The following is a 22,649-nucleotide window of genomic DNA, read 5'->3' on the forward strand; positions in this document are numbered from 1 at the left end:
TGTTATAGGGTGGATCTGGCTTGTGATAGGGAAATGAGGGTGTCACTTATTGCGGCAATCTCAGTACTTCTGGCTGTTTTGGACAAGGGCATGTGAAGGTCTTCTCAGAGCTCACTCAACCGAATGTGGCTCCAGTAAGTACAATCATCTTTAAAGTTCTGTCTTTATATCCAGACCTGTAGTCATAATTGATACAATCAGCCATTTTGCCCAATTGTGAAACCCAGTAGTGGTGCATACATTCTGTTGTTTGGTCATGGTCTTTTCGATATTTAGTACTGAAGGCCTAGTTCAGACATTCATTACGGTGTTCATTTTAGTTAATTCAGTTTGCTGGGTGATTGTAGTTCAGTCAGTCGTGGAGTCAGCCCTATGGTCCTAGTTCATATGTTTACCCATGTGATGCTAGTTCACATGTTTAACCATGAGGTCATAGTCCATACTTTTAGGAATATGGGGCCAGATGTACAAAAAAAGCAATTTGCGACTTGCAAATTGCAAATCCCTGCGACTCGCAATTTGCAATTCGCAAATTGCTATGCAGTACGGTGTCTGAGACACCGACTGCAACTCGCAATGGGGTCGCAATGACCCACCTCATGAATATTCATGAGGTGGGTCGCAAATTGCGGCCCCATTGCGAGTATAGGCACTCGCTAACATGGAGGCCTGCTGACGTCAGCAGGCCTCCATGTTAGCGACCTGCCTTTTAAATAAAGCATTTTTTTTTTTTTTAAGTGCAGCCCGTTTTCCTCACAGGAAAACGAGCTGCATTTAAAAAAAATCCGAAACCTTTAGTTTCGGATTTTTCAGGGCAGGGAGTGGTCCCTTGGACCACTCCCTGCCCTGAAAAAATAATATGGGGTCCAGTCACAAAGGGGAAGGGGTCCCATGGGGACCCCTTCCCGTTTGCGAGTGGGTTACCATCCACTTCAAGTGGATGGTAACTGCGACTCCATTTGCGACCGCGTACGCGGTCGCAAATGGAGTTGCATACCACTCCGACTCGCAAATAGGAAGGGAACAACCCTTCCTATTTGCGAGTCGCAAATGCATATTGCGAGTCGGTAACGACTCGCAATATGCATTTGTGAATTGCAAACCCACGTTTGCGAGTCGCAAACAGCGATTTTCGCCGTTTGCGACTCGCAAAAGGGTTGCTACATCTGGCCCATGGTCTCAGATGAGCTGTGACTTTCCATAGATCAGACATACACCCATGTGATGCTTGTTCACATACTCTGTCCTGTGGTCTTGTTCAGACATTGTTTAATTCAGCTGGTAAACTGTGCAGTCCAAACTCAGACATTCAACTGTGTGGTCTTAGTTTTTGGGCTTCGCCTTGAGGTTTCAGTTCACATCTGTAGCTCTGTGGTCCTAGTGAATACATTTAGGCATGTAGTCCTAGTTCACACGTTCGGTCCTGTGGTCCTAGTATAGACATTCCACCATGTGTTTCTCTAGTTCAGCTTTTCAGCAGTGCCATCCTAATTCAAACAATCTGGTTGGTGGCCCTGGTTCAACTATTTATCCATATAGTTCTGGTTTATACATCCAGCCGTGCGGACTAAAATTCAAAGTCTCTCACCTAGTTCTAGTTCAGATATTGAAGCGTTCCTAGTTCATGCATTTATCTGTGTGGTCCTAGTTCGCATATTTACCTGTATGGTCCTACTTCTTACATTTAGCCATGCAGTCCTAGTTTATACGTTTAACCAAGATGTCCTAGCTCATATATTTGGTGATGTGGTCCTAGCTCATACATTTGGCCGTATGGTTTTTTTGCTCCTATATTTAGTGGTGCGGTTCTAGTTCATATATTCAGTTATGCGGTCCTAGATCATACATTTAGCTGTATGGTCCTAGCTTCTATATTTAGTGGTGTGGGCCTAGTTCATACATTCAGTGATGTTTCTAGTTTAGATGTTTAGCCGTGTTGCCTTGCTCGTACATTTAGCCGTAAGGTCAGAGTTCATACGTTTAGCCGTGTGATTCTAGTTCGCATATTCTGTTCCCTAGTTTTAGTTTAAACATTTACAATGCCATTCCCGTCTACACGTTTTGCTGTGTGGTCCTATCCTCTTCCCTGTTCGTGTTTTTATAGACGTCTCCCCTCGCACAGTTGGCCTCTTCTCTGCTCCAGACTTTTCTTGGCTCAAACAGCTTTAAGAATAAATTAATTCCCTCTCATTCTCCCGACCCCTCCCCACAAGCACCTCTAGGGTTGTAGCTGCTGAATCTGGGGTCCACGGCCAGTAATGACCACACACCGGAGGAGATCTGGGCAGCAGCGCACTCCAATGTCACCACCCTTTACTCTCCATGTGCAGCGACAATGTCGTGATAATAATACATTATTTTACAATCCTCCTGCTATGGAGAAGAGCATACAATTTCAGGAGTGAAGCAGAACGGGACACACAGTTGTACTACCAGGCAACGCTGCATTTAAACCGTTTTTTAGGTGGTGTTAGATTCAGAAAACGCTGAAAAGTATCCGCAAATACAACCAAAAAAGATAAAGATTTCCATAGCCTATTTTCTGTTTAAAATATGAATTTCAGCTTTGGAACTTTGAAAGTATACATAAGTGGTTGACGTCGGTTTTATTTCCCTTTTTAAACTCCCAGAGTTCCTCTGGTTGCAGTGACCTTCTCCTCTGTCCCATACGTTGGACTTTTATTATTTTGTCACTGAGGTAATTTTCCTAACGGTGGTATTTATAGTTGTAGTTACACTTCCAAAGAATTGAAATTAATTAGAGGCATGGAATTTTACGACTCCTTTGTCAAAACGTTGAGCAACACTCTGGTACCAGTTGATGCTCGGTTCCATGAATTTTTTGCCAGGTTGTATCGCAGGTAGGCCTGGGCTGAGTTCGCGGAGTGCTGCTACGTGGAACTCCTCAAAGTGCCAAAAAACTCTGCACCCTACGCGGAGTTCTGCGAGCAGTGGACTTTGGGTAAGGTGCACTGTTCGCTCTGGTTTTTTTGTGACAGCGCTTAATATTAGTGCAAAGAGCATCATGCGGAGCGCCAGAGGGCACTAACTTCCTTTTGCTGCTCAAGTTGATTTTCTATTTGAGTGGCAGCTTCCTCAATATGAGTGACAGCTTTCTCTTCGCAAGCGATTGCGGCCTACTGCGACAGCTCGCGTTCAGAAATCTCGCTTGCGCTCGCCAACTTAGCCATTTCTCTTGCCTGCGCTCACCAACTTAATGTTGGCGAGCACAAGCGAGAGAAAAAACTCTGCGTCACTTTGTGGGGAAAACTCTGCAAACTCTGCTAGTGGAATTCTTCGCCCACCCCTAATCTTAGGGAAATCTGTCTACTTCATACACCTCTAAGCTAGGTTGCCTAATATGCTCCATTCTCTTCCCTCCCTGCCTTACTCAGAATAGGCTACTTAAATCCTTGAAGATTGTTGAAACTTTTGGGCCAGAAATTGTATGATTATTGAGGATCGCAACCATAATAGAGACATGATTGGCCCAGCACGTGGAGCAAACGTGTACACCTAGGTATCGCTTAATGCCATAACCTCTGTGAAGCTCTTGAAATGACAACAGGGTTTGCATAGACTGGGTGCACTAGTAGTATTGTTACCTGTGGCACATCTCAACCCCAAGCAGCAGCTCTAGAATGCTGTTCAAAGAGACTTTAAAGTAAAAAAGGACAGAAGAGTACCACTTTCCTCTCACCGTGAAGGGTCTCATGAGGAAAACCAAAAGCAGTGACCTCTCAACAGCTAACATGGAAGAAGTAGATAAAGTGGGTTGCAAAGCACTGCTCACAGAGTGCTCCTGTGAGTTGAGGGTGTCTCTAACTGGGGATTGCTGGGCTCTGACAATGCTCTGTGACTCATTGTCTCTGCTCCACATGTGGTGGTGTGAAATGCTGAAGTGAAAATGAAAAAACTGAAATGAGGTCTGGAGCGACATCTGTACCTGTGTGAGTGGGATTTCCTAAACTGCACTGGGTCGGAAACCATTGAGTGTAGAAAGGAAACCAACACTCATATAGAAACCCTTGTCTAGTTGTGTTGGAGACAGTCCTAGATGTTGGGCTTGTGCCTGCATCCCCAGCCCCAAGGATGGAAGTCTTGGGAGGTTTTTTCTGGATAGGAATCCGTGATCTGGATCCATGAGGGTATGAAAGAACTATATAATACCTCAATGTGGGCATCCATTACATCAGTCCTTTGGAAGTCCTGTGTGTTACGGGTGTCTGTTGGTGTCTTATCCATGCCTTATCAATGTCTGTGCTTGTGTGACTTTTACACTAGGAGCCCGAGTAACTATTTTTTTCTGTTTTCATACACTGTCATCAAACTTCCTTAAAACCCAGTTGTAGCTATTCACTAGTAGAGTTAGGTCAAGTTTGTGTGAGGTACCTTTAGACATTCCACATGGTTGCATAGTTGTGTGGCCAAGGCCAATGCTTACCTCTGCAAGATGTTCTCAGAAGGCAGAAAAAATACAAGCACAATGATCTATGTATATATATATATATATATATATATATATATAACAAAAATGGATTTTAAAAAACAATCATCTCTGTTCCAAGTATAGCTAAAGGATGCCAGTGACAAGCGGTGCAATCCTAAAAGGATTATTCGATACATAAAGAGAACTATTTTAGTTGGCTGATAACAATGTATACTGGCCTATTGTACAATGACTTGAATAAGCTTCAAAATCAATGTGGTTCTGATTTTTTTCCAATTTGTATTTTTTCTCAGGTACATAGAGCGAGGCTGCCTGTGTAGTTTGAGTGCTGGCGAAGATGGATTCCTTCCACATACTACATTTTATCATAGTGGTCTGCATCTTCACAGTCACTTGGGCGGCTAACCCATTTGCTGCACAACAGGCTCTCCCCGATCCCTGCTATGAGGAGAGTGGTGCTCCCCGTCGTTGTATCCCTGAGTTTGTCAACGCCGCCTTTGGTAAGGAGGTGCAGGTCTCCAGCACATGTGGCCGGCCACCCAGCCGCTACTGTGACTCTGCCGATCCCCGCAAGGCCCATCCTGCCTCTTACCTCACAGACCTCAATACTGCCACCAACATGACCTGCTGGAGATCTGAGAACCTTCACCACTCGCCACACAATGTCACTCTCACGCTGTCACTGGGAAAGAAATTTGAGATCACTTATGTCAGCCTGCAGTTTTGCTCGCCACGACCTGAGTCTGTAGCAATCTTCAAGTCAATGGATTATGGAAAGACCTGGGTACCCTACCAGTACTACTCTTCCCAGTGCCGGAAGATCTATGGCAAGCCTCACAAGGCCATTGTGACCAAGCAAAATGAACAGGAGGCCCTCTGCACCGATGGACATACGGACCTATACCCCCTGACCGGTGGGCTTATAGCCTTCAGCACGCTTGATGGGCGCCCCTCAGCCCAAGACATTGACAACAGCCCCGTGCTGCAGGACTGGGTGACCGCCACAGACATCCGAGTCATTTTCAGCCGCCCACATTTATTCCGAGAGCTGGGAGGCCGTGACAATGATGAGGATGAGGCAGCAGGTCTCTCCTCGTACTACTACGCTGTGGGTGAGTTCCAGGTGGGTGGCCGCTGCAAGTGCAATGGACATGCTTCCCGCTGCTCCAAGGAAAAGGAGGGCAAGCTGGTTTGTGACTGCAAGCACAACACTGAAGGGCCAGAGTGCGATCGCTGCAAGCCCTTCCACTACGACCGGCCATGGCAGCGGGCAAGCGGTCGGGAAGCCAATGAATGCTTGGGTAAGTGAAGAACACACATACTTTATTTCTCACTACTGCACCTCTGATTTCATTTGTGATTATAACCTGGCCGGAGCAATTGAAGCCACACGGGATGGCTTGGTGTCAGTTTATTTTAATGTGTACAGATATGATGCTTTCATATAAAGCCTACACAGTTTGTGGAGAGCTATGAAATGATGCACTTTTCTTTTTTGGTGGAAACCTGTATCATTCTTTTAAACACTAATAGGACTGACTAAATTAGATAAGGCATGCAAAAACATGCATGCACAAATGCTGTTGTTCACATAGAAGCTAGAACTAATTGCTTTAGCATTGCTGGAGAAAAAAGTTACAAAAGTATTGTTTTATGCACAGCATATGTAGGGGGCATTAAGAATAGAATGTGACTAATGGTGTGATGATTGAGTTAAATTTTAAGAGAAAAATATTCATGCATGAATTCCTATGAAGGCACTTCCTAGGGGAAGAAATGATACACCAAATAAACAATACCATGAGGTGAGAGATGAATCCTCATCTGGGTGGAGCAAAAGGTCCACTCCATGTATATTTATAGAATTGCTAACAATAGACCTACGGCTGTGTTGGAAAGCCAGATCCAAAAAGGATGGTCTGCAGTAAACATCTGGAGCCAAGCTGGTTTGATGTTTATGGTTTTCTAGTGACAAGGTTTCACACCTTAAGCAGCATAGTTTCCCTTCTTACTTCCTTGTCTATATCCTTTCTCTAATTACCTAGGATTCCTAGTCATAAGGGAGCGCTTATGTCATAATGATGTTATATGTGATGACATAGGTCTTGTCATCCCTTGACTGCTGTTAGGAGCTTAGGATGGGCTTGCCCTAGTTTGATGACACTTGGTTACTTTATGTTTTAGTGAACGTGGTTCAATCATTGGATTTATAATCAATCCTTGGATTTATAAAGCGCACTACGTACCTGTGAGGGTTTCAAGGCACTGGGGGGGGGGTGGGGGGGGGGAACTGTTGTTAGTGGTCGAAGGGCCAGGTCTTGAGGAGTCTTCAGAAGGTGAGTAGGTCTTGGGTCTGTCGCAGGTTGGTGGGGAGGGTGTTCCAGGTTTTGGCGGCGAGGTATGAGAAGGATCTGCCGACGGAGGTCTTTCTTCAGATGCGGGGAAGACAGCGAGGATAGTGGAGCGGAGCTGACGGGTGGGGGTGTAGAAGCAGAGTCTGTTGTTTAGGTAGGCTGGTCCGGTGTCGTGGAGCGCTTTGTGAGCGTGGGTAAGAAGCTTGAAAGTGATTCTTTTGTCCACGAGGAGCCAGTGAAGGTCTCTCAGGTGGTGGGAGATGTGGCTATGGCGGGGTACGTCGAGGATCAGCCGGGCGGAGGCGTTTTGGATTTGTTGGAGGCGTAGTAGGTCTTTTGCTGGGATGCCTGTGTAGAGTGCGTTGCCGTAGTCCAGCCTGCTGCTGATGAGGCCATGTGTCACTGTTCTTCTTGTTTCTGTTGGGATCCACTTGTAGATTCTGCGGAGCATGCGGAGTGTGTTGTAGCAGGAGGGGGAAACTGCGTTGACCTGTTTAGACAAGGTGAGGGAGGAGTCGAGGATGAAGCCCAGGTTGCGAGCGTGGTCGGACGGTGTCGGTGGGGTTCCTAGTGCGGTTGGCCACTAGGAGTCGTCCCAGGTGGAGGGGGTGGGTCCGAGGATGAGGACCTCCGTCTTGTCCGAGTTCAGTTTCAGATGGCTGTTTCTCATCCATTCGGCGATGGATTTCATTCCCTCGTGGAGGTTGGTTTTGGCAGTGCGCGGGTCTTTGGTGAGTGAGAAGATGAGCTGGGTGTCGTCGGCGTAGGTGAGAGTGTTGTCGGAAGGTGGGCCATGTAGATGTTGAACAGCATCGGGCTGAGGGATGAGCCTTGGGAGACGCCGCAGATGATGTCGGTGGCTTCGGAGCGGAAGGGGGAGTCGGACTCTCTGGGTTCTGCTGGAGAGAAATGAGATGATCCAGTCGAGGGCTTTTCCTGGAATTCCGGTTTCGTGGAGGTGTGGTTTCAGGGTGCGGTGGCAGACTGTGTCAAAGGCGGCAGATAGGTCCAGCAGTATGAGGGCTGATGTTTCGCCGTTGTCCATTTGGCGTCTGATGTTGTCTGTGGCGGCGAGAAGGGCGGTTTCGGTGCTGTGGTTTCGTCTGAAGCCAGACTGGGAGGGGTCTAGGATGTCGTTGTCTTCAAGGTGGCTGGTTAGTTGTGTATTGACAATTTTTTCAATCACCTTTGCTGGGAAAGGGAGCAGGGAGATAGGTCTGAAGTTCTTGAGGTCGTTGGGGTCTGCTTTGGGCTTCTTGAGGAGGGCGCGGATTTCGGCGTGTTTCCATTTTTCAGGGAATGTCGCTGTTTCGAAGGAGATGTTGATGACCTTCCGTAGTTGGGGGGCGATGGTGGAGTCAGCTTTGTTGTATACGTGGTGGGGCAGGGCTCTGACGGAGATCCTGAGTGGATGGAGTTCATGATCTTGCGTGTCTCTGTGTCGTTTACGTTGGTCCAGGAGGTCAGGTGGTTTGCACAGGTGGAGTGTTCAGGGGTGGGGTCTGGCGTGGGAGTGGCGTCGAAACTGTCGTGGATGTCGGTGATCTTCCGGTGGAAGAAGGTGGACAGTGCGTTGCAGAGTTCTTGGGATGGAGGGCTGTCGTTGACGTTGGCGCTGGGGTTGGAGAGTTCTTTCACGATGCTGAAGAGCTCTTTGCTGTCGTGTGCGTTGTTGTCCAGGCGGTCTTTGAATTGGGATCATTTGGCTTGTCTGATGAGTTGGTGGTGCTTGCGGGTGGCGTCCTTGTGGGCTGTGAGGCTGTCAGGTGTGCGTTTGAGGAGCCATTCCTTCTTTAGCTTCCGGCAGTCGCGTTTGGAGTTTAGGAGTTCGTCGGTGAACCAGGTGGCTTTTCTTCTGGCTTGGTTGTCGGTGGATTTTTGAGTGGCGCGAGGGTGTTGGCGCAGTCGTTGATCCACAGGGTGAGGTTGTGGGCGGCGGTGTCTGGGTCGGTGGAGTCGGGGGGTGGGTTCTGGGCGAGGGTGTTGGTAAGCTGGTCTTCCGTAACTTTGCTCCAGGATCGGCGTGGTGGTTGTTGGGTGCAATGGGGCTTGGTATGTTTCTTGTAGGTGAAGTGGATGCAGTGGTGGTCGGTCCAGTGGAGTACGGTGGTATGGTTGAAGGTGATGTGGGCGCTTGAGGAGAAGATGGGATCAAGCGTGTGGCCGGCAATGTGGGTTGGTGTGTTGACGAGTTGTCTGAGGCCGTGGTTGGTGAGGTTGTCGATTAGAGTAGTGGAGTTGGTGTCGTTGTTGTTCTCCAGGTGGAAATTTAGGTCCCCGAGGAGTATGTAATCCATTGAGGTGAGTGCGTGGGTGCTGGTGAGATCGGCAAGGGATTGCTGAATGGTGCTGGTGGTCTGTAGATGAGCGTCCCTCTGAGAGTGGTGTTGGGGTCGGTGTGGATGCGGAAGTGTAGGTGTTCGGCGGTCTTGAGGGAGTCATCAGTTTGGGTGTCGACCCTGAGGGAGGATTTGTGGGCGATGGCTATGCCTCCTCCGATTCCGTTGTTGCGGTCCCTGCGGATGATCTTGTAGCCATCCGGGATGGCTATTGCGATGTCGGGTGCCGAGGAGTCGTTCCACCACGTTTCGGTCAGGAAGGCTACGTCTGGGGCGGTGGAGTCGAGCAGGTCCCAGAGCTCGATGGCGTGCTTGCGTGCGGAGCGGGTGTTGAGGAGTATGCAGTGGAGGTGGTTAGTTTCGGTCTTTGTTGGTTTCGTTGTTCTGTCGCAGGTGAATCTGCAGGTGCGGCATGCGAAGGGTCTGTGGGTGTTCCTTGGTGAGGACTGGGAGCATGCTGTGATGCGACCGGGATTGAGGGCGTTGAGTTGGTCGGCCGTGTAGCGGCGTCTGGAGGTGCAGGGGTCTCGCAGACCAGGGGGGTGGTGCTGGGCGCGGTCCAGGCGCGGACGGGCGCAGACGGGCTTGTCTCTGGTGCGCCTCTGGCGCGCCAACTGCGCGGATGCGCAGCGGCCGCCATTAAGAAGGGAGGGGGGAGGGAGAAGCAGCTGGGAGGTGGGAGGGAGCGGCGAATGGGGGCACGAGGGGGCGGGGCCACAGGGAGGCAGTGGCAGGGAAAGCGGCTCGGAGAGAGCCGGCGGCAAGGGGAGCGCACAAGGGGCAAAAGCGTCGGAAAAAAATGGAAAAAAGGCACAGAAGGAGAAACTGAGGGGTGAACGGCACACCAATACAGGGCACAAAAAACGAGTCACAATAACATGAACGGCATGAATAGCACAGTAATTCACAATAATTCGAGGCACAGAGAACAAGTCACAATGGCATGAACGGCACAATAATTCAAGCCACAGAGAATAAGTCACAAAACTTAAAACGGTACAAAGCACAAGTCTAGTGACGCTTACCAGAGCCCAATAGACACCAGGGATGAGGCGCAGGTGGATGCCTGCGGGTGGAGGAGGGCCTTGAACGCGCGATTGGCAGCGTGTGGAGGGTCAAGGACAGGGGAACAGCTTGGTGGTACTGCGGACGTGGGGGAGCGGTCTCCTGACCAAAATCAGTTGGCTGAAGGCAAGTTAACTCGCAGCGTGTCAGCGAAGCAGCCATTCCATTTTGATGTATTTTCTTTTCCAGCAAAATACCTGATCACATTTCTCTAACCGATGTCACAGTAGTATTAAAAACTCTAAACTTCTGTGAATGAGCTGCCTATCCCTGTCTCCGAAAGCACCTAGAGTCTGAAAAATACCCTTTGAGTGCATGACTGCAGATGTATCGCACTATATACACATATAAGTGCTAGCACTTTGCTTGTAAATAGAATGGAGTTCTTGTCTCGTTCCTGGAATATTTATTTCGTTTTCAAAATTTGTATTGTATTTTTGTACTTGTAAGTTGTGACATTAAGAGCTTGCTGAGCCTTGCAATCCAGAACAAGTTGACATGCTCAGAGCAGCAGTGCATTAGTTGTGAAAGCCAGCAAGGTGGATAAGGTGTGACCATCCACTTATGTTCGGTTTAGTGACCCATATAATGCCAAGCATATAACTGAAATAACAAAGAAATTGATGTGAGGTAGAGAATGGAAAAAAAGTCATAACATTTGTGTACGTCTCTTACTCCAAGTAAGGGGACAGATGGGCTTGTTAATACCCAGGACTGGGAATACTGACGTTGTCAGGTGACAGCCAATCAGCTTCACCGCATTCCAGTCATGTTTTTCTTTTACAAACCAGTATAAACTACAACTTAAGCCCAACTGCAGTGATTGACACCTGAACTCCCAGAACCCACTGGGTTGAATAAAACAAGACATGGAGCCATATGATAACCTTACTGAACACAATACTGCGCTTTCAAGCGACCACTCTTGATACACCGAACTCTACAAATGCGCAAATAAATGAATTATGCATTCCCTGAACCCCACGGAGCAGACACTAAATGTCTGGGTGCTCGTTAAAGAACCACATTGTTCTATTGCGTTGCTACTAGTGTGAAGGCTTCTTGTAAGTCCTGGTATCAGCCAGGCAGAAGGAGTAGGTACCCAATTTAAAGTTGTTGCCGGATGTCCTAGCGGGCGAGGCTGCTTTCTTTGGCTAGGCCATGCGGCCAAGAGGAACACTAGCACTGCAAAAATAGAAACAGATAATGTTGAACAGAAATAGCCCACTAGTGCACTGCAGACCTGTTTATATGTGCTCGTGGCAGGGCTCCATTGTTGGCACAGGTTGGCGTGCCTTGGACGACGACACTCACTGACTTCTGCTCGATAAAACATAGCAGTCAACTGAGCCCATGTAAAAAGACTGATTTTGAGATAATCTTGTTTTTCAGTAAACCCATTTGTTTATATTACGATTATTCGGATATTCATGAAAGAGTTTTAGCTAACCATGTTTGCAACTTATAGTTTTTAAGTTTTGCAACTATTTCTTTTTATAAGGGTGATCTGTGCTTAATTTGTGCAGACTGTGAACACTGACACATTCTTTTTTAGGGAACCGAGGTCACTTCTCCACCATCGGACTTTGACCCTCAGCCACAGAAAGAAAGTATAGGGAACAGAAAGTTAGGAAAACAGTGACAAGGGGAGAAAGCTTGGATGAAAAACTAGACACTTGGCCAATCCCAGGATGCTGGATTTGTAGAAACAGGGATAATGTTTTGAGAGTTAAAGCTGAAAAATGTTTTCTTTTAGACTGGGAATGATTTGGACACCCCTTTGTAAATTCTTTGGGATTGTACTGAATATGAACTCTGAGCCAGCACTGGGAAAAGAAATACTGATGCGATGAAATGGGTAGGATTTATGGAACCAAGGACCGATGGCTCACCATAGTTCATAGTTTATGTTGCTGTGTAATCCTGCCACACATGTCCTCTTATTCACATTTGAATAGCGCACAGTCTGACACTGGCATGGCATTGGGGGTGATTTTGGTAGCCTGGGTGTGACTTTCTGAACAATAAGAACAAAGACCCAAAGGGGAATCTGATCTCTGTGGAGTAGTGGTGTGGAAGCAAAATTTACAGGAAATGCATGTTTCATATGTGTGTTACTCATTAGCAGATAACATTGATGAGAGAATCTTTTTTAGTTCAGTGGGAATGCTGGGCATTCGTGTTCTGGGAAGCAGAATGACGGCGCTGAAGGCCATAGTCGGTGAGTCCAGTTGTTTGTCGTGTAATGGTTGGCGCACCTTGCAGTAGTCTCAAGAAAACTAACAAGGACTGCAAGTGTCACGAGATCTTGGGTTACCTAGATTCAGCATCAGACAGGTCATTACCTCAATTACTTGTATGCAGATTTTAGATTCTTCATGCAGCAGGATTATTCTCCTTATAGCAGCTAGGTGGCTTCAGCTCACAGCAGCTAGAGGAAAATGGGCAGAGCCTTCGGGATGTGTTGGACCAGCCCTCCATCTTGAAATGAAAAAGGCCATTATGGAAAGGGCCTAAAACCTGCTGGTACTGGACACCCAAAATGGAAGTTGGATTGGGGTGGTGCCCCTTTTGAGACAATAATATGAATAGCTTCTACACGCTGCCATTCGTACACAAAGTAAAAAGAAAATTGCAATATTGCTACTAAAACTTGATTAATGCCAAAAATCAGCAAAAAGTAAGTATGCATGAACTTTGCTCTACTGTAAAAAAACAACAGTTAAACTGGAAACATACTCAAATACGAATGGCTGCTCACAAAAAACTTTTAGGGGTTTTGCTGTATGTTGTGTAGTTTCCCTTGAATGGATTATGCTTAACTCGCCTGCTCTGCTAAAGGCAAAAATAGAACATTGTAGATATATGTTAGGTTTACAGCAATTGGTTGAGAGGAATTTCTACAGTGTGACATGGCTGCAGTAATGTCATTGCACACACATACAGAAACTACTTTGATCTAATCATGGGGAATGAAAGTGTTTACAGAAGCAAAACAAGTACTTTAAGCTTTCTATTAAAGATGTATATTCTCTTCTGCACAAAGCTACAGCCTAGTAAAGTTGGGGATCAAGCTCGTATTTTGTAAGTAATTGATAGAATAGTTTTTGTACAGTGTCAGCTTAGACCTTTAATGGGAACGAATTACATAAGGCACAATGCTTTATCAATTCAAATCATCCAAAATGATCGTGTGTGGGCAGTCATCAGATATGTATACGGACTAGCATGTAGCCATGCAGTGACCTGAGAGCTGTGTGTACCTAAGAGAATTATTCTTGGGCCTTGCAACGTCAGTTTCACAAATCTCACATGTAGCTTTGATCCCATCCTTAGCTTCCATAGGCTACTGACCTCTGTATGCATCTAAGTCCATTCTCCAGCATCACACCAGGCTCATGGTCCTGTCTCTCAGCTTCTTCCAACTTGTGCAGACTCTCTGAGACACACTTTTTTAGGGGTTGTTCATTATCTCGTCTTCTGGCAATGTGGCACTCCCATCCAGTCAGTCATGCTGCTTCTAACATCTTAGAAGTACTCTCTAGATTCTAGTTTTGTATTCCTTTCTTTTTATGAACATATATGTTTTGTACGTCATAATAAGTTTATTGTATATAGTCAAAGTGCAGTATTTAGAATTTGATTTTAATACGAAATACTAAATCAATTGCCACATTAATAAATAAAATAATATGAATAAGAGATAAGAAAATCTATGAAAGCCAAAATTCTATGTCCTACCAATTAATGTTGAATTTCGAATTATATGGTTGTTAACCACCAGCTTTATCGAAAGCACCTTGAATAGCTCATCAGCTGACTTTTATAGCTAAAACTGAACATATATATTTTTGTTCAAATCTAATAATGCAGAGCAAATGCAGATTAAGGGGTCAACTGTTTTTGGATTTAGTACAGGGATGTTACAAACAATTTTGCTTCATGGTGGACTTAGTCAAGCAATAGAATCAATCAATCTCTGAATAAATATGTAAAAATCTGTTGAGGTAATTGCAAGAAAATGCCCTTTTTGCTTGGGCACACCAATTTTATGCTGAATTTTATTGCTGGGTTTTAGACTCCACACATTATTAGCATGTAAGCTGGACGTAGGTGTGATTTCAGGCCAACCACAATGGAACACCTGTCACTGCATTGCTGTCTAATGCCCATTGTATGTGCTTAGACCCCTAAATCGGGTAGAAATTGGCTAACCCTAAATGGCATATTTATATCCACTATAAGGCCATAGTATATGGTGAAAAAACAACATCCCTAGCATGGAAACTTAAATGTGTTGCGTAAGCTGCAGCACTTATTTTGCCAACCACTAATGTAACAAGGAAAACACGGCCTCAAGCCTATTTCAGCCTGACTGCTGCGGTTTCAATGTATAGTTAGTACTGTCCAATTTACCCCTTTTGACAGAGAAAAACCTCCCTTTGAAATACTAACAAGGAACCTCTGTGTAGGCCATATAGCCCAAAAGGTTGGGAGCATGGTATTTAAAAGTGGGACATGACGAACTGTAAAGGTACCATGCCCCTACAGTGACAAGTCCACCAATACTTTCACTGTGGAAAGCTCTGGTTGTCCTATGATTAAAACCAGAGAGTCAAGTAACATATTATTTTTGCTATTTGTGGTTTCGGACAAGCTAGGGATATGGTCAACCACTCATTTTTTTTACATTTATTAACATCTAGTTCAGTAGTAAAGATGGATTTTCAATAAATATTTGTGACAAATAACTTCTGGAAGGTTACCTTTTACCTTCCTCAAGCGCCTCAAGGCTAATTTACATTAGCCTGACAGCAGCTGCCCTGCCAATCCCTGACCTTAATGATTTGTGAAAACTGCTCCCAGAGCAGAGATAACGGCTTTGTCTCATCAACAGGATTAGCTGATGTGGAAAGTGATACATATCTGCTCAGGAAGGGCAGCTTAGGTGGTTCCAGGAACTTCATTAGGTGAAGGCTGTCATTCCTAGTTTAGTATAAGAGTAAACCTGAGGAAGGGACAGCATTTATTCATTACTCCCAAGGTAGGAAGTTGGGCACCAGCACAGTGGGACTGGCACTGGCCACAGAACCAGTTGATGTAGTGATGGGGGCTGAACTGCTCATTACCATAAACACACCCCAGGCTCTCCCACAGGTGCCCTTCACGGGCAGAAAGCATGTGCTGACTTGGGTTTCCATTTGAATTGTTCAATCAGGGATCATTTGCAGTAAGTGAAACAGGATGTGTTACAAAAGTGGGTATGGTTGCTCTTGGGAACTCTTTCCTCATTGATTATGGAGTGTCCAGGACTCACCCCTATCCAATAGCTACTGAGCTGTACAAAAATGGAACTAACCACCAGTTCTGTTTTTGAACCTGTGGAAGACCAGAAGAAGGACTGCACCTGATATTTGAGACCTGTGAGGAGACCAGAGGAGCTGGTCCTGCTCCCACATGCACCCAGGGTGAAGAAGTGACACGCAGGGGTAAGTTGGCTGACCTCCTTACGGCCACAAGGCCATAACAAGCTTCAAGATATATTTTTCCCTGAAGTGCCCATCTGACCAGTTGCAACTGGTCATGGACTGGACTCTGCTTGTGGCCTCTGCTAGAGTAAATACTGACACCCAAGTGCTGTCTATGAGGTCGCCCCCCCCCCCACAGCTGTGTCCACCTGGACTTCTCAAACACCCTCTGAAAAGATGGGGCTTAGAATCAATTTGGAGTTCTAGACTCTGGAGGGCCTGGACCTACCACTCAAGTCAAACCAATCTCACTGAGGCTCGACCACAGCCGGTGAAGTTGTTCCTGCTCAGAACCTTTTGCTCCTCGAAAAACCTTTTCAGTAGATCCGCTTGGCAGGAGTATCTGACTTTGGTGCATCCTTCCTGTATACAGCTTGCAGCTTTGCCTTGCTGAAGGATTCTGAGCTTAATAAGAGAGAGATTAAATTCAAACTAAGAAATCTTGACCAGGCAAAGGAAGGAAAAGTATCCAGCCAACAAGAGGACCTCTGTAAGCCTGAAATGTGAACTTTTCTCCATCTGAGTTTTTTTCTGCCAAAACTGCCAAAACTAACCGCTTCAGCAGGACCTAATCCGAATGCCTAGCTGGCGTTGAGAGTATTTTCTGTGAAACAGTCTTTAACCTTGCACCACTGCAAGATTTTGACTTCCATTTCTGAGATTACGTCAGAATGTAAAATCTTTGACTGGGACAAACCTTCTTGGTGTATCTGACCAGTGCTCTATTGAGGATGGCCTGGAATGGCACCTAGGACAAGGTTACATGCCAACAGTATCCTTCTATTTGCACTTTAATTTTTGTTTGTGATGTTCTCTTAAATCATTTAAAACCATATTTCCAGTTCCAGTTTTTGTCATTTTTATGTAATGTTGTTTATTTCATATTCCTTCCTTATAAGTTGTAGCCAGGTTTTTATTGTGTTGTGTTTTTGATTTTTTTTAACTGTTGTGGTAATTATTAATTCTTTACACATTTTAAATAAATTAAGCATGCTTGCTCTGTGCTGTTAGTGCCAGGGGTTGACCCGAGGTTGAAATTATTGAAACCTTTTCCTATACCTAACAGAGAAGTGAGTTTAGTACTTGTTTAGGGCTGCAATTCACTCAAGTAATAAATTACATTTCTAACAGCAGTTTTCTACTTTGTAAGTGAAAAAGTAAAATCTCTGGATTTAGGAAAATCTCCCCAGACGCTAGTGAAAATGTGCATTCTTCTCTTTCTCTTCAATATAAACATAATGAAGTAAATAACACTGACCAGCGCTTGCTTCGATTATTTTCAACATTTGTTAATGTTTAGAAAGCAAGCTATGCTACATAAACAGATCTGATGCCTATTCACAAAAGCATTTGAGTATCGAAAGTAGTAGCAAGGGAGTACTATTTTCTGTGCCCTTATGCGCTAGTAAATTAGTCTGAAACATCAAAACTCTATTGGTAGTGGTGCACAATGTAGCAATTGATGATGAATATTCTCAATTTTAGATATTTTGGGTACTACAAACAAAGGCATGTAAGAGTATGTTGAAGAGCTCTACAGCCCGACTTTATTACATACTCAAAAATTCCTTAGCGAGTAAGTCCTTAGTATCTCTCCCTCCTTCAAAGCACACCTTTTTTCTGTCCATATTTATTTGTCCTGTTGACAAATTTCTTTCAGTGTCAGATTAGGTCTGAGCCTTTCTACTCTAATACCAGGTTTCCTGCTTCTTCACACACCTTAGCTCTAACCTGTTCATGTGTTGCTTGTGAATCTCTGAGAATACACTCACTTAACACGGTGTCAAGAGATTGTCAGCAGCGCAGTGCATTTTGCCTCTGTAGGGGGTAGCAAGGAGCCTCCAGTGAATGATTTGGTGAGTCTGCCTGGGTGGTTTCTCTTCATAAACTCACAGTCATGCTGTCAATCACTTAGCCCACCATGTAACTCACTGCAGCTTTTAATACATTTGCTGCTGCTGTCATGCCTGTTTGTTATGAATGCTGTATCGATCTGCATTGCTCTAGACGAAAAAGAAACTTGCTTAGAAGCGTGTTCCACAAACACTTACAAATGCAGAATCCCCGGTCTTTTGCAGTTACTTTGGCACCACCAATAGGCGACGCTCTAAAGCTGCTATCTTACATCACCGTACGAAAGTGGCAGTCCTTCAGTTAATCCTCCTTCCTTACTGATGCGTATGTGTGACCATTTCCGCCCTGGGCAAGGAGAAACAGGCACATTTCAGAGGCACATAGGGAAAATAAGAGGGCAACTTACAACAGTTATACAATATGTCCATAAGCAGCACTTTGTAAGGGAACAGCCTCAGGGTACATTATATGTACCCGGAAGCTGTCTCTACCTATCCCACTAACATGGACATCTTTTAAAAATAGTTTTGGTCCTGAGAAGGAGAAGTCCAACATCCTGACATGCCATGATCCATCGTGGCTGTCCTCCAGTACAGTAGCAGGGAACGCCATAGCAACACTGCAGCTCTATGTTGATGCTCATCCTTCATGAGGAGGTGGGGTTGGTGATGTTTCGGTGACAGGTTATTAACCACATTCACTGACTTACACCCCCTCCCCGTTTGTATACTTGTAATATGAGAGACGCCTAATGGCTTCATGGTGGAGGTCATCTTATAGGCACTAGGAAAGAGGGCAACGTATGGACTATCATGACAAAGGTCTCTTGGGCTCGCAACGCACTGATAAACTTGTGTCATAGCCGATAATATAAGTAGATAACCATACTCCTCTGAAGTGTGATTGCTCTCTTAATAATCATACACGCCCACACACACACGTCAATGTTTAAGAGGTTATGGAGAGGTCAGGTGAGTTGATGGCCCAGACGGTAAAAACTGCACCATGGGCTAACCCGTCCAGGAAATGATTGCATAAAAATAAGTACCACAGATCTGTATGCTCTTCCAGTCCTGATGTAACATCCTGGGAAGCACCATCAGCCAGTTACAGTGGGATTCCCTGATGAGGGAAGACAATAGGTTTCACAGCCTGTCAGGCTTCTGAATGCATGCTGTGTGATCCCTTTCTCAGTACTCACCCTGATTAATCCAGGAAGCGACATGTTGATGGAGTACAACCACCCCCACCCCCAGCAGATTAGAAAATCCCAAGATACCCTGCTTGACACCTTCTGGCCTTTCTTGTATAACGGGCATAACAGATGCTGGAACCTGGAAAGAAGGGGTTACGTACATACTGCTTACTACAATGGAATGTCAATACTAAGCCCCTCTTTACACCTAATTGGGGGCACCTAAATTCCGTTGGATGCAGCTTAGCTTGGACTGACAAATTTCAGAGACTGTGAAAAGTAAGAGAGAGAGCGAGGAGCATATATAGGAATGCTGTACTTGCAGGCAAGTGAGCTCAGGTTGCATATAAGAGAATACTAGATTCCCAGGCAGTTGTACACACAATATGAGGCAACAGGAACACTTGACATTAAGATAGGTCCTATGCATGCAGGAGTGACCACAATGTTGGACACACAAGGAGGCGCAGAAGCCTACTTCAGCCTATGCTGCGTGTTGTAGGGATCTTGAAAACACACAAGCTACTATACAGGAAATGCTGGATTGGATGATCCTGCATACTCGCACAAGCTCGCAGAGGCAGATATCCTGTATATTTAGGCAGGTTGACACACAGGTTACAGATACAGGAATCCTCCATGCATACAGGATGCATGTGCGGATAAAATGCGTACACATACACACCTGCTGCTGATACTCGAATTCAGTAGGCGCATTAACCCAGCATACACATGCATTCTGGCACACAGGCTGCAGACACAGGAATCCTATGCCTACAGGCAGCTCGCATAGATGCAGTATGTTAGTCCTGTCACCCGTCCCTGCCAGGGACACAGTCCCAAACCTTGCTTTGCCTGGCCTGCTCCCAAATCCGCATCTGTTTATTTAACTTGACATTGTGTTGCTTCGTTCCACAAGCAAAACATGTTTATGGGTGGAAAAACATTTTTCATTCTTTATTTTTGTATTATTCCTTGCCCTGCTGCCTGCGCAGGAATAGTAACTACTCCAACACGCTCTGGCTGTGCTGAGCATCGGTTGTTTGACTCCTTGATGACGAATATCTGGGCTAACAGCGGGGCTTGTCAGGCAATTGCTGGTGTTGGGGCTTCCAATCATCCCACTCAGCTTCCTCCTGGTCTACGGTCTCCTCTCTCTCTCTCTGTTGCTTCTACCCTCAGCCCTCTGCCACCTTTTAATAATATATTCCAGATATTACAGTTCTTTCTCTCATGTTCTCATTGGAGCACAGCCATGGTGCTCTACAGGTCAACCACTATCCAGGGTTCTCCCTCAAACAGCATGTCAAAAGTACTGCCCGGTATTGAATTCTGAGTAGAATGGCTTCACTTGACGTTAGGTCAATGTGCTGGGCTCATTGCACGATTTGTGGCTTTGTTGTTCTTTTTTGCACTTGGTACCTTAGGTCACGGTCCAATGGTGCTAGGTACCAGTCTGGAGACAGCTGGATGGTGTCTGGCAACCAAAAACCAAACTGCAACCTAGCAGTGGTGCAGAGTTTAGGACAATCTGCCATGGTGCTATACATTTGCAAGCCATGTATGGCTAGTTGTACATTACCATTCTGCTCCATCCAGATTCTGATAACTTTTTTCAAGGCTCTCAACAGGCTTCTGCTATCCCAATGGCCTATGCTATGCCCACCACGGAGAGCTTTTTTAATTTATTCTTCCTAACGATTAGAAATACTCCTACAACTCTCTACCTCGAAAAAGTGTCCCGTTACAGTTTTTATGCTGGCAGTATTCCAAACGTGTCCCATATCTTCTTATGTTTCGGTGTGGGTGCTCAAATGCCATGGATGCTACTAGTTCCACAACCAAGACCTTTGTGCAAGTGTTTGTCATAAAAAGCATATGCCTCCCATTTGGAGGCAGTCCAAAGTATGCGCTGATATTTTTTCATTGTACTGAGCACCTTTCTTTAATTGTAAATGATGGATGTTTACAGACCTCTGTAATAACACATCACTGATCGCTGTCTGGTCTACCAGGGTATCCATTCGGAGAAACTAGACCTTTCCTTTTAACCTGGCTTTGTTCTTGGCCGCAGCTTGCTGTCCTTGGTGTCCAAGACTGATGGCATGATAGCGAAGGAATTTCAGTATGATGTGATAATTTTGTAGTTGGACAACTTTATCTGTGGTGCTATGTTCTTTACAGATTCTAAGGGCCATAGGGATGTGCTTGGTACATCTCATTCTTGTCTTAGGCCCCCACCGGGAAGTTTCCAGGAGTTTGCAAGTGCTGCCTCTCTTGTTTGCTGAGAGAAGTTGTCCTGTAGGGTATTACTTCCAATGTCTTCCAGCAACAGCCCCTTAAGGCAATTAGCTTGGGCATTGTAGTTCAAGTAATCGTCCGCTTTGTGGTTGTGCTTTGATTCAGAAATGACACTCTGACATAGATGTGTAGAAAGACATTCAGTCGGGTTGTTACACTCCAGTTTGTAAGCCAGCAAGAGCCTGTATTTCTGGAGTTGAAGTGCCCCTTTTATTATGGCAAGGGATTGGTGGGACATGGTGCCTAATAAGAGAGAGACAGAAGTCGTTTGTGGCAGTCGATCACATTGGAGGAGTACCATAGAAGTACAGGTGAAAGTGAGTTCAACCCTGTTTGATCTTTGCCCCTCTCTCTCTCTTAATCTGGGAGCTTCCCTGCTCTATATCTGAGAGTTCTCATGTTGCAAAGGCAATAGGTTTCCATTTGCTCCTGCCTTGGTCCTCCATCAGGACTGCCCTTACCCTTTTCGGCTGGTATCCATTATTAGTTTAGTGTCCAGGTGGGGTTGAAATACCCTATAGTTGCATTGTGCGAAGAGTCCTTGTTCGATTGAAATGCTTGCTGTTGGGCCGCTCCCCTCTCCCACTTTATATTAATTTTGGCCAGTTCTCTCTGACTTTCTGAGAAGGTTGACAGGTTGGGGTGAACCTGCTGCAGTTTGTTGCCAGACACAAACACCACTCTGATGTTGGTCACTTTTTTGGCTTCCATCCTGGCACCTGCCAAGGTGTATCCACAGAACTGCACTACTTGTTTTAGAAAGTCACACTTGTGCAGATGCAAGGTTAGGCTGTAGTCTCCTAGTCTTGCCAAGATACTTTGAGTAGCCCATTGGGCTCGGCGATGTTGAGGGAATTTATTCATTTATTATCAATTAAATTTCAGTTGACCCAGGTACCAAAGTTCAGCCTCCAATATCACCTCATGACTACCTGGCTTGAGAATGCTGTCACGTAAGAACGCTCTTGTCCATTTCCAGCTCTGTGTTGTCAGCATTCAGATCCAGCTGTTAGTTCACTGAGCTATGTTACCTGCTGTGGTTCACATATCCTGTCTTTGGTGAGTTGCCCTGTTTTATTGTTGTGCTCTGCATCATGTTGCAGTCCCTTTTGACATGAGTTTCTGCTTCCTTTATGTTAGCGCCAAAACCGCTTGTGTTGATGCTAATAATTGGGCTTACAATACCTCTTTGCAGCGCAAGCATGTATCTCTATAGTTCCGATCTGTCAAGCAGTCCTATGAACTCTCCATTATCCTGGCAGAAAATGCAATTCAAAACTAAACACCAAGGGTGTAAGTTATATTAATGCAGCAACTGTAGAGCAGGGTGGCCCACCCTCCTTTTGAGACGTCTTAGCTTGAATTCGCTTCTCAAGAACCGAGAAGCTAGAGGCATGAAAGATGCAGGCGTGGTTGAGAAATTGTGTTCAGGCAACTCCCAATCGCAGCTATAACGGGAGAATCTAAGGATCTTCAATCTAGTTTGCTAGATGGCACAGTCTTTTTCATTGACACGACTGCTGATCCCATATGGTAATGTGGCGCTTTAGGGCAAAGGTCGTG

At 45.6% G+C, this 22,649-nt stretch overlaps 1 protein-coding gene across 2 annotated transcripts in view; it reads left to right on the forward strand.

The window, feature by feature from the left end:
- Positions 1 to 22,649, forward strand: part of NTN3 (netrin 3) — a 194,323-nt gene that overhangs the window by 63,591 nt on the left and 108,083 nt on the right. For both annotated transcript variants that reach the window (XM_069210506.1, XM_069210507.1), the window contains exon 2: positions 4,744 to 5,751. In XM_069210506.1, coding sequence (XP_069066607.1) covers positions 4,788 to 5,751 — 964 coding nt within the window. In that variant the 5' untranslated portion in view covers positions 4,744 to 4,787. The remainder of the gene's footprint in view (positions 1 to 4,743; positions 5,752 to 22,649) is intronic.

Source organism: Pleurodeles waltl, chromosome 10 (genome assembly GCF_031143425.1).
Source record: "Pleurodeles waltl isolate 20211129_DDA chromosome 10, aPleWal1.hap1.20221129, whole genome shotgun sequence".
Classification (NCBI taxonomy): domain Eukaryota; kingdom Metazoa; phylum Chordata; class Amphibia; order Caudata; family Salamandridae; genus Pleurodeles; species Pleurodeles waltl.